This window comes from Neomonachus schauinslandi, chromosome 7 (genome assembly GCF_002201575.2).
Source record: "Neomonachus schauinslandi chromosome 7, ASM220157v2, whole genome shotgun sequence".
Taxonomy (NCBI): Eukaryota; Metazoa; Chordata; class Mammalia; order Carnivora; family Phocidae; genus Neomonachus; species Neomonachus schauinslandi.
Genome location: NC_058409.1, coordinates 23923129 through 23939540, shown reverse-complemented (window position 1 = coordinate 23939540; position 16412 = coordinate 23923129). Strand labels below are relative to the sequence as shown.

Sequence of the window (16412 nt, the reverse complement as noted above, 5' to 3'; positions counted from 1 at the left end):
ATCTCACTGGTGTTGGCTGGAGGCGGAGGTCTGACACCTTCTCCCCTTTGGAATCTGACAGAGAGCTAGTCTGAACATGAACTTGGTTAATATTCAGGCTGTCCTGACAGCTGAGTTGCCAGTCCCCATGCTAGCCAGCAGTATTCCCTGGTAGCTTGTAGGCCTGATAGAAAGAACACAGCCTAAGCCTGCCTATTGCTCAAAGTTTTTACCTTTCCAGAGCCCACCCAGGCCTCAGAGGAGTCACATCTCTGGGAGCTGCCATATGCAGTCCGATGTGGTGACCAACTAGATACCAGCCTTAGTCTGTCTCATCATCCCTCCTTTCCTATTCCCAATGCCTCCCATAGGTGCCCTGATAACAGAGGAGGAGGCCCCCATGTTCCTACCTCATACCTTTGGGCTATGGGTGGAGAATCAGTGTGTCCTGCTCTGTCCATGCCCTGACCCCAGGTCCCAGGAAAGACGGCACAAGGCTAGTGCCTCTAGAGGTTCAGACCCTTTGCTGGAGGCTGTATCATGTTCAAGGGCATACCCACCAGCAGCTCCACCCATGGGTTTCTAAAGAATGCAGCCAACTGCAGGAGAGGACAGAAGCCCATACGATGAAGCAACATGCCTGCCTCGGGCCACTGGGAGCCTGCCACAGAAAGCTGGTCCTTAACAAAAAGGCTCTCACAGGGTCTCTGGAGCATGGGGCCTAGGAGAAGTGGTACTCAGCTCAGAAGTGACCGCCTCATTTGCCCAGCCTATGGACTGAAGGGGGTCAAGTCTACCTAATGATGTTCCAAGAGAAAAGTGGGCATGTTTGAGGGGAAGGAGAGCCCATGCTTACATCCTGGCCATGAGCTAGGCTCACCCCTACTGCTTGCCCTGCAGCCCTTCTGATAAATCTAGGCAGGACATTTGCTGCTCTCTCTGTTCCTTCAGCCTTAGGGCAGGAGGCCTTTGCGTTTTCTTGCATGTAGTCTCTTTCTCTTTGGGGTCTATGGCGCCAAAGGGCTGTATGGAGAGCCATGCTCCTTAAGACTGGTCTCGCCACTACAGTAGGTCTCAGCAACAAGGACTCCATATCAGACAGATATGTCTGGGGATGCTTGGGGTCCCTTCTTTCCTCAACAGAATTTTCAGTCCCAATCCGTGGGGCCAGATCTCACCAGTCCCTGTTCCCGTTCCTGTGCTGGCAGGCTGCAGATAACATAGCTAAGAGGTGTCTGGCACTCCACCCTGCAAGGGAAAATTGAAGGACCTTTCCCTGGACTTTTACTGTCTCTATCCTTGAAGTGAAAAATAACTTGGGTCAAACTGAACCAGCTGGAGCAACAAAATAAATAAGGATAGTATTAGATGGTAACTCGTGGAATCAAGTAAGTATGCATATAAAGTAATATATTGCATAAATATTGCTAGTATAATATAAAGTACTTAAATAAAGTAATAATTGCATAAATAAATATGTGGGAATGAGGGGGAAGCTCTTATGCAGAGAAGAATTCCAATTAATAAATTGGAAGTAATGTGGAAGGAATGTGGGAGACACAGATCACCACTAGGCAAATACCACAGTAATACTTGTTTCTATGAAGGTCCTCAGATGGATGCCAAAATCAGTGGGTAAATGTTTGAGGATAAACAGGATATCTGTAGAATCTCAAAGTCTCTCCCCCAAGATATTTATCAATTATTAATGGGGAAAATAGTGACTCCAGGGTGGAGAAACCCAGCTGACACCAACTTAACCAACTGATCAAGGTTAACATTGCCATTAACAAGCAGTATCTAGGGATGCCTGGGTGGCTCTGTGGGTTAAGTGTCTGCCTTTGGCTCAGGTCATGATCCCAGGGTCCTGGGATCGAGCCCCACATCGGGCTCCCTGCTTAGCAGGGAGCCTGCTTCTCCCTCTCCCACTCCCCCTGCTTGTGTTTCCCTCTCTCACTGTGTCTCCCTCTGTCAAATAAATAAATAAAATCTTAAAAAACAACAACAAGAAGCTGTATTGACATCATATACCCACTGGTATGATACTCTGAGGACATATTGCTTCTATGATATTCTGACCAAAAAGTACACGAACTCAATCTTATCATGAGAGAAATCACACAAATCCAAACCAAGGGACATTCATCCAAATAACTGATAGACTTGGGGCACCTGGGTGGCTCAGTCATTAAGCGTCTGCCTTCGGCTCAGGTCATGATCCCAGGGTCCTGGGATTGAGTCCCACATAGGCATTGGGCTCCCTGCTCAGCTGGAAGCCTGCTTCTCCCTCTCCCACTCCCCCTGCTTGTATTCCCTCTCTCGCTGTGTCTCTCTCTGTCAAATAAATAAATAAAATCTTTAAAAACAAAAAACAAATAACTGATAGACTTATAAAAAGTGTCAAGGTCATGAAAGATAAGGCAAGACTGGGGCACTGTCACAGATTGGAGGAGACTAAGGAGACATGCCAACTAAATACAATGTAGGCTTCTGCTTTGGATCCAAACACAGAAAAAGAATATTCCTAGAAAAACCAGCGAAATTCAAATACTGTCTGTAGTTTAGTTAATTGTAGTGCAACCAACATTAATTTCCTGGTTTTGATACATGAATTATGGTTATGTAAATTATTAACACTAAGGGAAGCTGGTTGAAAGGTATATGTGAATTCTCTGTACTATTTCACCACTTTTCTCTAAGTCAAAAATTAATTCAAAATGAAGTTTTTTAAAATGTACTTCTTAATGAGTACCCAAGAATAGTAAATGGGACTTCACAAACAACCCCTGAGGAAGGAAACTACCTTAAGCACATATACACAGACAGATAGATGTACTCAAGCAAGTCCCAGCTCAAACACCAGACTCCTGCCTCCCAGCATTCTATGAAAGGCATTTCCATAGCAGGACATGCCATCCTTGGGTTCCTGGCTGACCTTGCCATCCTTGTGGGAGTCAGGTGTTGGTTCAGCTGTCCCAGAGAGTATGCCCACTGGGAGATCCTGCACAGAGGTGTAAGGCAGAAACAATTTGATAACAGTCCCTCTACTTGTATCATGCCAGGTGGGACGCAGAGAACCTGTTCAGGGCCCTTGGGCTTGACCGTATGGTTGAACTGGGACCATTTCTCCCATGGGCACTGGCCAAATCAGTGTGGGGTTGGACTATGTCTTATTCTGTGGGTCCTGGAACTTCCCCAGGCGGAAAGGAACTCAGCCTCCAGCAAGTCTCATCACCTATTATACTGGCTGTAACTTGGACCTTGGCACAGCTCCCATGATGCCCATGTGTATAGCCAGAGGTGATGAGGTCCTGCCCTACCTCTCCTCACCCACCAGCCGATGATGTTCATGAGTCCTCCCAACAACTCAGAGAAGCTGTGCACTCTTATGATCCTCATTTTTAAAAAATTGTAAAAACAAAAAAAAAAACCCCATAACATAAAATTTATCATCTTAATGGTTTTTAAGTATACAGTTCAGTAGAGTTAAATATATTCATATTGTTATACAATCTCCAGAACTCTTTCCATCTTGCAAAACTAAACTCTATACCCGTTTACCAATAACTCCCCATTCCTCCCCTGCCCTAGCGCCTACTAACTACTTCTTTCTGTTTCTATGAGTTTGAGTACTCTTCATATCTCCTACAAGCAAAATCACACATTTTTTTGTCTTTTTGTGACTGGCTTATTTCACTTAGCATAATGTCCTCAAAGTTCATCTGTACTGTAGCATGTGTCAGAATTTCCTTCCTTTTTAAGGCTGAATAATATTCCATTGTATCTATATGTCACACTTTCTTTATCCATTAATCCATTGATGGACATTTGGGATGCTTTTACCTTTTGGCTGTTGTGTATGATGTTGCTATGAACATAAGTGTACAAATATTTCTTTGAGACCCTGCTTTCAATTCTTGTGTATCTATGCCCATAAGTGATATTGCTGGATTCAATGGCAATTCTATTTTTAATTTTTTAAGGAACTGCCATACTGTTTTTCACAGTGGCTACACCTTTTTACATTCCTACCAACAGTGCACAGAGGGATTCCCATTTCTCCACCTCCTTGCCAACACTTGTTATTTTCTGTATTTTTCTTATAGCAGTCATCCTAATGGATATGAGGTGAGATCTCATTGTGGTTTTGATTTACATTTTCTTAATGATTAGTAATGTTGAGCCTGTTTTCATACACTTGTATCCCCTCCTACAGTTAAGGAAACTGAGGCTTTGAGCAGTGATGTAACCTGCTGAAGTGAGCCAAGTGGCTGGGGGTGGGGTCAGAACTCGCCCTCCAGGCTGACTCCAGAACTTCTCCTTGGGCCACCATCTCTCTGGGGAGAGCCACCTCCCCCTACTCACCCTTGTGCTTCTCTCCTCCTTCCTCCCAACACCAGCACCCATTTGTCTTACTTTACTCCACAACCCAAAAAAGAAGCAAGGAAAGGAAAGGCTGCTGAAAAAAGCAAACCCTTTTGCATGAGTGTGAGCACGTGATGATGTGAGTCCCCAGAGGTGCCCACAGGATGCTATGAGCAGGGCACAATAGGGGGAGCTATGGCCTTGGAGGCCAACAGCTACCCACTCTTCACCCTGAGGTGAATGACACCAGCAAGGAAGGGAAAAGAGACAGGTCAAACCAGTTGTCGGGGGGTACTGTGCCTACTGGGGCCAGCTCCAGTTCAAGCTCTGATGATACTTCCAGGAACTGAGTTGGAGGGAGCTGATCCCCACTATTAGGTGCCCCAGGAACAGGCTATGGGCAAGGGATGGGAACACACCAGGAGCCCCAGCTAAGGGATCAATGCCAGAGAATCACAGTCAACTCAGTGCCCAAGGAAGGTGTGGTGCCAATGCTGGGGGGATCCAGAGGTGGTCCACAGGCTGAGACCACTCTTCACGGGTCCTATAGACTACGTAGTCACCACCCCTAGCTGGCCACCAGGCTCTTGCCAAGGAAACTCCTGTGGATTCCTCACTGGTCTTGCTTTTCACAGCAGCTAGAGTAAGCCTCTGCCAAATATGGCCATGTTACCCCTTGCTTATAACCTTTATTATTTCCTTATTTCCTCACTGTCCTCAGAATGAAGTCAATTTCTCAACATTCCTACAATGCCCACTGTGAAATGATCTTTGTAGGCATTTCTAGCCACACCTGCCATTCCCTGAACACCAGCTACCTGGATCTATGGGATTTCCATCCACAGAATCTGCCATATTCTTTGCTTGGACAAGGCCTACTCATATTTCCAGACTCAGGTCAAATTTTATCACTTCTTCTTGGAGTATTTCCTCACCCTGTTATCCCTACAGAGAGGGTAATGTATTGTCCCAGGTCACACAGCAAGCCAGCCAGAATTTGAATTCAGGCTCCAGAACTCTACTAGTAACCAGGGCTGATGTTAGCCCTCTCTGTAACATGGCAGTGTGCCCCATGGGCATCTGAGCTTTGAGAGCAGGCCCCAAACCTCAGATGTCTACAGCCTAGTGTCCAACACAAGGCCACTCGTGGTTTTGATGATTGCCACATTATGCTGAGGGAAGAGAATTAAGGACTAGCAGGGGTTACACTCAGGTTTTTCTTGGGAGGAAGATAGAGTGGGGGATGGGCCAGAAGCTGGGAGATCCTACCTGCCTGACCTACAGCAGAAAACTAGTCTGGGTATACCCTCCTCAGATGGACCTAACATCTCATGGCCCTTACCAGATGCAAAGCAAGAAGTATAGGGGACGAAGTATGTGTGTAGCCTGACTCCTGAAACTTAGAAAATCTGCCACTGAACCACTTAGGATCCTGAGGAGCTAATGGCATAAGCTGGAACCCCTGTCCACCACTGAATCCTATGCTCAAAGGGGTCTGTGTGAGTTGGTCTCTTCATCAGTACATTGGGGCCAGGGCTATGGCTTCTATGGTCCCCTGCACCCAGTCAGCATCAGGAGGCCTTCTGCTCCTTTTCAGAGAAATTGGAGCCTCAAGACAGGACCTCAAGCCTCACGAAAAGGTGGATGGCAGAGCAGTAGACCCCCTGCTGCTTCAGAAGTCTGTGGCCAGGGAACAGGTCAGACCTGCCCATGGCCCACGGGGCAGCAAGGCTCTTCCCTGTGTCTGCACTTGGGCTCAGCAGAGATCCCCACACGCCTTCTCCGGCAGGTAGCAGGAACTTGACTCAGACTGTTCCTCTGAGCAGCCTGGGACGGGCCTCTTGGGAAACAATTTCATGTGTTGTGAAACTCGTAAAGGAAAAGACAGTTGTTAACAACAGTCCCTGCTCCATGCCCTCGATACTAGGCAGAACCCATCACGAATAAGCCTCACAGAAGTCCTGCTCTCTTGGGTGGCCCACACGTGTTAGACGCACAACCCAAGTTGCTGGCCACTCGGGTTTGACGCGGGGCGCGGAACGCTCACCCAGGGACCGCCAGGGCGTCTCGAGGGGTCTGAAGCAGATGGAGGGTCATTCCCACACCCACCTCGGTCACGATGGTGGACAGGTAGATGTCCCGGCTGAACTCCCAGCCGTCCACGCAGCCCTCCTGCTCCAGCTGCTCCAGGTCCACATCGCGTCCCGGCTCCAGCCCGAGCGCCGAGAAGTTGGCGATCGCCGCGAGCCGGTAGCGCCGGCAGCTGTGAGGCACCTCGCGGCCGCCCTGCAGCCGCAGCGGGATACTGTGGTTGCGCCACGCGCCGCTCAGGTTCGCCGTGTCCGGCACCCGGCAGCGGTGCTCCGGGGTGGCGGCCAGGAACACGACTGACATTCCATTGAAGCCGTTGGGGATGATGCTGGCGCTGAGCAGGAAGAAGATAAGGCGCTGGAAGGGCCCCCACTCGCCCAGGAACGTGGTCACCTCGTCGTAGTCCCGCATGCTACTCACCGCTGCTCCGCGGCTGCAACACCGGGGACTGAGAGCGGTACCCGGCCAGAGTCGCGTGGTCGAGGGCGTTCCCCGAAGGCGTCAGAACGTTCTCGGCGGCCAGGCAACTTGCGGGAAACTGGGGCGCACGGCCGGGTAAGCGTTCCCGGAAAGCAGCCTGTGGGCGTTGGAACGCTCCCGGGAGCGGGTCGCAAAGGGGGAAGCCACAGTAGGCACTCGGGACCGCACCCCTATCCCGGCTGGGGCGGGGAAGGGAGGGGAGGGGAGGGCGGCCGCGCGGCCGGGATGGGGCTCCCGGCCGGCTCCGCTTCGTGCTCCGCCCCCCTGCCCCTGCGACCCCGCGGCAGAGCCTTCCCCGGCTCCGGGTGTCGCCCGCCCGCGGGAGAAAAAGCGCCGCTCCCGCGCACTTCGCGTCGCCCGCGACTCCAAATGCTGGGCTCCCAGCCGGAAGCCGCGGTGTTGGGTCCCACAGGGGAGAGCGCCGCCCCAGGCCTCGCCCAGGACAGGGGTCTCTCCCCGGCCCTCCCAATCCCGAGTCTGAGTTCAGGCGGCCTCGGGCGGAGCGCCGGCGTGCGAGTCCGTGGAGTCGGTGCTCTGGGGAAGCCTCTGCGGGCGCAGGGGTGACGGGAGTGCGACGTCTGCGCTGGCACGCACGCGGGCGCAAGTGGCTGGCACCGGGCGCCAGGGCGCTCACTCCCCACCCGTCCCAGGAGGGCTGGACTCAGTCACCAGCCGGCGCCGCTCGGGAAAGCGTCTTCGGGGCAGCCCGAAGCCTCACCTTTAGAAGAGGGGGAACCGGGCCCAGAGTCGGGAAGGGATGAACAAGGTCACGCTGCGTCGGTGATAGGCTCTGACGAAGGGAGGTGGGGGGCAGGGGCTACCCGGTCGTCCCAGGATCCCGCTGGGGCCTCTACAGAAGACTTCCACACGGAGCTTGGCCCTTTGTGAGAGCACAGTCATGGAGGCGCTCCTGTCACCACTACCAGGGTCTGATTTGGATCCCTTCATTCTCCTCATGCCCCAGGGTTCTTTACTGGGACTGACCGCCAGAGCCTTCTTGGACTGGAAGGCCTCTGGGTTGCAAAAGGCACCACCCCCACTCTGGGAACTGGGGGAGGGAGGAAGAGAAGGTCTAGTTCGGCCAGATCTGGCGGGGAAACCAGAGCAGGGACCACAGACTGCTCAGTGCCCAGTCGTAGGGCCCTCTGCTGTTGCGTGAGCTAGCTGGAGACTGCGGTCTGAGTGCTGGAGTTCATGAGGCAATCAGATGAGATTGACAGGTGTTTGTGTACAGGAGATTGACGGGAGATTGTGTACAAGCGTGTCTGCTTCTCCAGGCCCCTGCTAAGAGGCTGAGGGACATTTCTGCCTCGGTTTTCTTTCGTAGTTTGCAGTCTGACCCCTCCTCTTAAGCTGGCTTCTCACTCCCTTGGAACCTCTTCCCTTTTCTGTGATAAGACCATATGTCCTTCTGTGCCAGGACAGGTCTGATTTATGCCTGTTAGTCCTGTGAAATTATTAATAGCACATCTCTTTACTTTCAAAAGTATCCTTGGGGCGCCTGGGTGCCACAGTTGGTTGGGTAGACAACTCTTGATTTCAGCTCAGGTCATGATCTCAGGGTGGTGGGATCGCACTAGGACACCCCCACCCCCGTGGGCTTCACATTCAGTGGGGAGTTTGCTTTGGAATTCTCTCTCCCTCTGCCTCTTCCCCACCCCCCAACCCCCCCAATAAAAAAATAAATCTTACCAAAAAAGTATCCTTTAAACAATATTTTATGTAGTCATTGTCTTACTTAGCTTGACTTTCATCTTTCCCTTTTCCACCAATAGAAAAGCAAAGCCTGAGAGAAAAACTTATGTGGAGATAGCTAATTTTGAGTAGTGATCCCAGGAAAAGGAGTGAGAGGCTAGGAAGAATGAACAGGGGAGAAGGTAAGGGCAGCAAAGACTGTGTAACTGAGCAGGTTATTGGCACCTGGGTCAGTGATTATGCTATGCTGAAATATATTGGATCCTAAAGCCAAAGGAAAAACTTAATAATATCAATCCTATCTTTACTTAAAATTCTGATATTGTTGATCATGGATTTTTATATGGACCTATGGATTTTCAGGACCCTGAAATCATGACCTGAGCTGAAGGCAGACGTTTAACCGACTGAGCTACCCAGGTGCCCCTAGAGATACTTTTTTCTTTTTTTTTTTTTTATCACAACTAAGGAAAAGTGTTACTGGCATCCAGTAGGTAGAGGCAAGAGATGCTGCTAAACATCCTAAAATGCATAGGACAGTCCCTCAAAACAAACAACAATTATCTGGCCCAAAATAGTGCCAAAGTCGAGAAACCCCAATTATGGCACATAGAATGTATAGTGATTATAAGGATCATGGAGTTGAAAGGCTTTTGCTAATGCTTTAGAGCCTTGAAAAAAGAAAATGATAGGCCCAGGGTGCCCGGGTGGCTCAGTTGGTTAAGTGACCCACTCTTGGCTTCAGCTCAGGTCATAATCTCGGGGTCGTGGGATCACGACCTCAGGATTCTTTCTCTCCTTCTCTCTCTGCCCCTTTCCCTGCTCTCCCTCTCTCTCTCTCACATGCATTTTCTCTCTCTCTCTCTCAAATAAATAAATAAATAAATAAATAAATAAATAAATAAATAGATAAATAAAAGCTTAAAAAAAAAACAAAGAAAATGATAGGCCTGGGTCAGCCATCTATAAACTCAAGGCACACTATATAAGCCAGGAAACCTCCATGGCAGCTCTTAAAGAGACCCTCATTTCCTGTAGCCTCAGGGAAGATGGTGCTGGAAATCAAACCCAGGATTTAACTGATTTAATTGAAAGAGTAGGACAGCTTCATAAAAAGGCTGCATGCACAGCTTTTTTTTTTAAGAGAGAGAGCTTGAGAGCATGTCAGTGTGTACCTGCTCATGAGCCAGGAGGGCGGGAGGGGCAGAGGGAAAGGGAGAGGGAGAATCTTAAGCAGGCTCCACACCAGGTGAGGAGCCCGGTGTGGGGTTCGCTGGATCTCATGACCCTGAGATCACGACCTGAGCAGAAATCAAGAGTTGGTTGCTTAACCAGCTGAGCCACCCAGGCACCGCTGCATGCACGGCTCTGATAGGTGTTCTATGACAAAGTCATAGCCCTAAAAGGAAATGCATAGAATCCTGAAAGATGGAACAGAAACGTTTGGTAAATTAATGTGAGAATTTTGAATTCCTGGATTCCCTAAACCTTCCAGTGCAGCAGCAGCAGCTCTCTTCTCCTTCCTGAATGAGAGCAACCTCTCTTTGATAGGAATCCCTCCTCAAGACTCCTCTAGAGGCAAGGGGCTCCTAAGATGATGCTTATCTTCCTCAAGATCCTCCTCTGCCCACCCCCCACCACTGCCTCCAGACCAACAACTAGGGGGAGGTCTCAGCACAGCCTAGGTGGGGAAATACAGACCCTGATCCACAAGGAAATGGCATACTCATTAGGGGGAAAAAACCAAAAAAACAAAACAGGCCCTATGTTTTGGTGGGAACAGGGGTAACATGTGGGACTTTATTAACCTTGGAGCACTCTGTCGTAATGCTGGGTTTAACATCGAAGCAAGGATACAGAAAAACATACCCATTTGCTTCTGAGATGGCTCTTTGAAACTTGGACACAGTTATGGCCTATTGATATAAGCTGGAGATGCCAGAACTTTCTTGACAGAGTACGAAAGGAGTCAGAAGGCTCAGGGAGGGTGAGAGTGTTAGATTGTATTTATCATGCAAGACCAGAGAACCTATCACCAGATTGCATTCCCAAGGCAAGTCCTGAGGACACTCCCTTCTCTATGGCAATACAAAATGCACAGGTGAGGATTCCTAGTGTCAGTGAGGATAAGATTCTAGAATAGCAGAGGCTGGATGGTGACACAATCAACAGAGGCAGGCTGGAGGTCATGACAAGACTGAAGTAGCAACCAGCATGCTTATGCTGGTTGCAGCCATGTGGTGATGGCTAATCGACTATGGTGTTCCTAGGAGTTAAGTAAATGGGCAGATGACCAGGTGTTACTTGACTTGTATAACAACCTCACCTCCAAAGTAAGAGCTAGTAAGCAGAAGGCTGATGGACGCTGCCACAATGGGAAATAATATTTTCTCATTAATTTCACAGATCTAGGCCAGTTCACAGGCTCAGAGCCTATTGATTGAAAAGGAAGCCAAGTCTCTTTAAGGAAAAAACCGCCTATACTGCCAAAAGTATATATGATAATTATTTCTCTAATCTCTTCCCGCAAGGGATCTGTGGCTATCTTAGTCTGCTCAAGCTGCCATAACAAAATACCACAGACTGGTAGACTTAAACAACAGAAATTTATTGCCCATGGTTCTGGAGGCTGGAAAGTCCAAGATCAAGGTGCTGGCAGATTCAGTTTCTCATGAGAGTCTTCTTCCTGGCTTGTAGATGGCCACCTTCTTACGAGCTCCCTGGTGTGTATTTTTCTAAAGGCACTAATCCCATCATAAGGGCCCCACTCTCATGATCTCATCTAAACATAATTAGTCCCCAAGGCCCCATCTTCAAATATGGTTGAGGGTTAGGGCTTTCAGTATGAATTTAGGGGAGACACAGTTCAGTCCATAGCAATGATCTTTTACCAGAGCAACTCTGGCCTGGGAAAAGGGAAAGTCCTAGACCTTTCAAGGGCTGTTGGATTCAGAGTATGAGCTAGCCTTGATCCCAGGGGTTGGGAAACACCATCATGGTCCCCCAGTTAGATTGGAGGCTCATGAAAGCCAGGTGGTAAATGGAGTTCTTATTCAAACAGGTCTAATGGATGTAAAGATCCATACTGTAGTGGTCCCTAAGTGTATTCCTGGTCTCTAAGTGCACAGCTGCGATAGCTAGGCTTAGCAGTTGGCCAGACCCTAATATTTACTCTCTGCCCTATTAAATAAGAGCCATTATGGTAGGTAGGGACAAATAGAAGCCTCTAACATGCCCACATTTTTGACCAATTTATTAAATCAGAAGTAATACCACATCCTGGGAGGAATTACAAAATTAGCAGCAGTATTGTGGATTTTCTCTTCAAAATCCTTCAGTAAAGAGAATCAAAAGCTATTTGCTTTTCTGTGGGATGAATAGCAGTACATATTCACTTTCTTTTTTTTAAGATTTTATTTATTTATTTGAGAGAGAGAGGGAGAGAGCACAAGCAGGGGGAGTAGCAGAGGCAGAGGAAGAAGCAGACTCCCCCTCAATGCGGGGCTCGATCCCAGGACCCTGGGATCATGACCTGAGCCGAAGGCAGATGCTTAACTGACTGAGCCACCCAGGCGCCCCCATATTCACTTTCTTGCCCCTGGGCTATGTCAATTCTCCTATTCTCTGTCACAATATAGTACTTAGTGACTTTGGCTACCTTGACATTCCCTAAAACATCATGATAGCCACTGTATTGATGACATAATGCTAATATGACTTAATGAGCAAGAATAGACAAGTACTCTAGATGTCCTAGTAAGACACACACATGCCAGAATATGGGGAATAAAAAGTACGAAGATTCGGGGCCTTCCACACTGGTGACATTTTCCTTTACCTTTTTGTTCTGGAATGAGTTAAATGTATATAAAAATGGACAAACTAGAAAATGTACCCTTAGACCCACCATCATGGCCGATCTTATTTCATCTATATCCTCACTTGCTTCATCCATCCTATATTATTTTGAAGCAAATTGGTAGTTATTAGAGAACTGGTAGTACGGAGTATGCCTGGTGATCCCCTGTAAGGTAAAGTCAAGTTGCTACACCCTGTACCCTCTACCAGTAATAAAGACACAGTGCTTCGTGAGAATACTACTCTGACCCATTTATTGGGTGCCTTGGAAGGCTCCCAGTTGTGAGTGAAGCCCAGAGCCAGAGAGAGCTCTACAGTGTGTCCAACTATAGTACAAGGTTCCCTGCCCCTTGGTCCATATGACCCAGCAAAATCAATGGTGCTAGAGGTCTTCGTGGTGATAAGAATGCTGGGTAGTCTCTGATAAGCTGTAATAAAAGAATTTCAGTACAGATCTCTAGAGTTCCAGAGCAAGGTCATGTTTTCTATAGCAGAGAGCTATTTGTCTTTTGAAAAGCAGCTATTTGGGGGCACCTGGGTGGCTCAGTTGGCTAAACGTCTGCCTTTGGCTCAGGTCATGATCTCCTTGGATGGAGCCCCTCATTGGGTTCCCTGCTCATCAGGGAGTCTGCTTCTCCTTCTCCCTCTGCCCCTCTCTCTGCTTGTGCTCTCTCTCGATCTGTCTCTGTCTCTCTCTCTCAAATAAATAAATAAATAAAATCTTTTAAAAAAATATCTCTAGGCATCAGTAAATGTCCACTGAGGCGGGGGGTTTATATCACCCCTGGTTCAAAAACACGCAAGCCCATGTTCCACTTTCTACTTGTGTCTCTTTCTCATCTTGCATGGATGGGAGTTTCGCCACCCGGTGCCAGGCATCATTACCAGCCTACTTACTAACAGTAATGGGCTCCTTAACCCTGTTTGAAAGGAGAGTGTTCCAACTGTAGAATCCCTCCCTTCTAAGTCTGCCTTCCACCTGGGAATGGACCTAAGGGAACAGGAGTAAGGGACTGCAGAGAGTGAAACAGAGAAGAAAAGCTACTCCAAGGGCACAGCATAGGGTTGTTCACGGTTGTGGGAGACTGGAGGATGGTGTCTCAGAAGTGTCCGTCTTGGGTTTGCAAGTAGGCAGGCCTATTTATCCATAGGTTTCTATCCCTCATTGGCTCAGGGGTGCCGCTTTGGGTGTTAACTCCCCCACACTTTCAGATGGCACATGTGTGAGTGTTGAGCCGGTTTCTGTATGCGTTCCAGGCCTCAGTGTCAGAGACGTCCAGGAGCAGCAAGTGGGAAGTGAGCCGCGCCCTGAGATTGGGCCAGGTCGGACACAGCGGCTGCAGTAAGCGGGAGGCCTGGAGGGTCTGAAGCAGCGAGGAGGAGGTGCCATATTCAGTCATCCTAGTCGTATATGACCGGGGAGGACGCAGCCTGTGTGGCCTTCCACTGGGTGCTTCTCAGGAGCATGAGGGGGGTGGGCCCCTGGCAACCTCGCTAATAAGGTGAACTCCCTCTTCTGCTCATTCCGGCCAAGAGGGTCTGCAGGCAACAAATGTGGCTCCGTGGGCCACCTCTGGGCCCCCGAACAATCCGATCCAGCTCACTTGCCCATGTCAGCACTAAACCAGGAGTGGAGGAAGGCAGAGGGACGAGGCTGGAAATGTTGGCAGAGGCTATCCCGTGCTTGACCTTAAACATTCTTGTTACTTGGTGTTAGATTTAATTTTGAGGCCAAGGAGAGTCCGAGCAAAACCTATTGAGACTTGTGTTTTAGAAAGTTCCCTCTGGTGGCCAAATTGAGAATGCAGGGAAGGGAGCTAGGGCGGAAGTGGGGACACGAGGGAGACTGTTGTAGGTGTCAGAGAGGGCGATGGTGGTGGTGGCCAAGCAAGAGATGGATTCTGGAACTCTTAAGGAGGTGGCAGGACAGGTATTGATGACCCACTGGATGTGGGCATAAGGGAGGGAGAGGAGGCAGGGAAGATGTCTGATTTGGGTGTTGTCTTTGTCTAACATGGAAGCATAGGAGTAAAAGTAGGTTTGAGAGAAGATGGTGAGCTGGGTTTGGGATGCTTTGAGTTTGAGGTGTCTTTGGGACACCCAGGTAGACATGCACAATCAGTCGGAGGTCTGGGCTGGAGATACAGATTTGGAAGTGTTCATGGCGGCAGGGAGTGGAGCCAGTCAGGGTGCCTGGCCACAAGCAGACTCAGAGAATTGATGGGAAAGATCAGAAATCTGCCATGGAGGCGGCTCTGGGTGCTGGGAAGTAAACAAACCTAAGTGGAGTCCAAGCAGGACAGTCGCTTTCAGATCGAGCCTAGAGAAAGAACTCCACCTTGCCTGGGCTAGGGTGTCCTTTGTTCTCTGTCCTCCCAGACCAAATGCAGTGGATGAGGTGGGACTACAAAAGGATGGCAGGGGCAATTTGGAAGGGGTCTAGCTATTACATGGCCCAAACAACCCAAGCCATTCTAGAGAATGAGCTTCTGGAGAGGACGGGAAAAGTTGGGCTGGAGTCTTGAGGTAGCGGGTGCCTCAGGGACAGGCAGGAGAGGGGCAGGAACATGGGATGAGAAAGCACGGCCTCAGGGGCTGAGGGGCAAGAGACTGCTCCCACCCAGGAACCTCTCTGTGGGTGATGAGGGAGGCTCCAGTGGTCAGAGCAAGGGCCCTGGAAGCTGGAGGGGGCCATTCCCAGCTCTATCTCAGTAGCGCCAGGAACCATTGAGAAGCTGGTGAGCAGCCAACAGCTGTTTAGCAGGAATCGTGACCTGACCCCAGAAACAGGCCTGGGGGTGGGTTCATGCATGCCACAATTTATGAGGAGATGTTGTGGACACCAGCCTCGTCTACACGCAGACCAAAAGCTTCAGGGGTCACCTTGGTTCAGCCCAGCTTCTACCATCCCATGCCCCATGGAGGGTTGAAAGCTCAGCCCTGTGTGAGGAGAGGATGAGTCCGACGCCTGCACTCTGGCCTCTTCTGGAGACCTTGCCAAGCAGAGACAGATTAACACCCTTCAGAAGTGACCTAGTCGGAGTCACCAGATCATCAGTAGGGCAGGCAATGTTCTCCAGGGAAGATGCGTACTTGTGGTTGCCCTAGGTGCCCTTGTCATCAAGATGAGCTAGCCAGTATGTGACACTGGCAAGCTTCTCAACATTTCTGAGCTCATCCATGAAATGTGGATAATAATTTCCTTTTGGGTTGATGTGAGTGAGGATTAAAGAGTAGTATCAGTTTACCAAGGACTCGGGGATGAAGGCCTGGGACACATCAGCTCTTTTGAGAGTTATTATCCAGCACACATTTCTTTCTCTAAGTCTGTGGCTGTGCTCTAGCTGCCCATGAAAACGTGCCCTTAGGCCAAAAATGCCCTGGACAGCAGCTGAGTGTTGTTCTACTGCTGCCTTTCTTGGTGAAGATGTGTGTGGGGAGCAGTGCTCAGCCTCTGGGCTTGGCTACCAGCTCCGACTGGGGAGACAGACCCCCCCTCACAGGGCTGGTCAGTCAGGTTTCTGAGCTTGCGTGGCTAAAGCTGGCCCCAGACCCCACAGGAACAGGTGAGGCTTCTGGCAGGCTCTCCTGGGATTTCTGGCCTCTGCCTTCAACCACAAGTGGTTGTAAATCATTTGTTAGATAGGAGCAAAGAAGAAATTTGATTTCTGTGGGGACTCAAATAGAGTTTCCCACTTGTGGTAGAGGCGGCATGGGAGGACAGCCCTTGCTTGTTAGAGAGACCCCTTTATTACCCTCAATCCTTTTTAGACTTCTACTTCCAGTCAGGGGTGCTGAGGAATACTGTATGGAAAAATACTGAATGTTATGTGGGAAAATGATAAATGAGGAAATTATCTGGAGTTGTGAAGACAAGTCAGGGGCTGGCTGGGGCCCGATGGCAAGAAGCTGTTAGCCTGGGTAAGAGCGAGCAGTCCAAGATG

At 49.4% G+C, this 16412-nt stretch overlaps 1 protein-coding gene across 2 annotated transcripts in view; it reads right to left on the bottom strand.

Annotated features, from left to right (window-relative positions):
- Positions 1-7110, bottom strand: part of SLC22A4 (solute carrier family 22 member 4) — a 40821-nt gene extending 33711 nt beyond the window's left edge. For both annotated transcript variants that reach the window (XM_021701840.1, XM_044916746.1), the window contains exon 1: positions 6454-7110. In XM_021701840.1, coding sequence (XP_021557515.1) covers positions 6454-6846 — 393 coding nt within the window. In that variant the 5' untranslated portion in view covers positions 6847-7110. The remainder of the gene's footprint in view (positions 1-6453) is intronic.
- Between the last annotated feature and the right edge of the window lie 9302 nt (positions 7111-16412).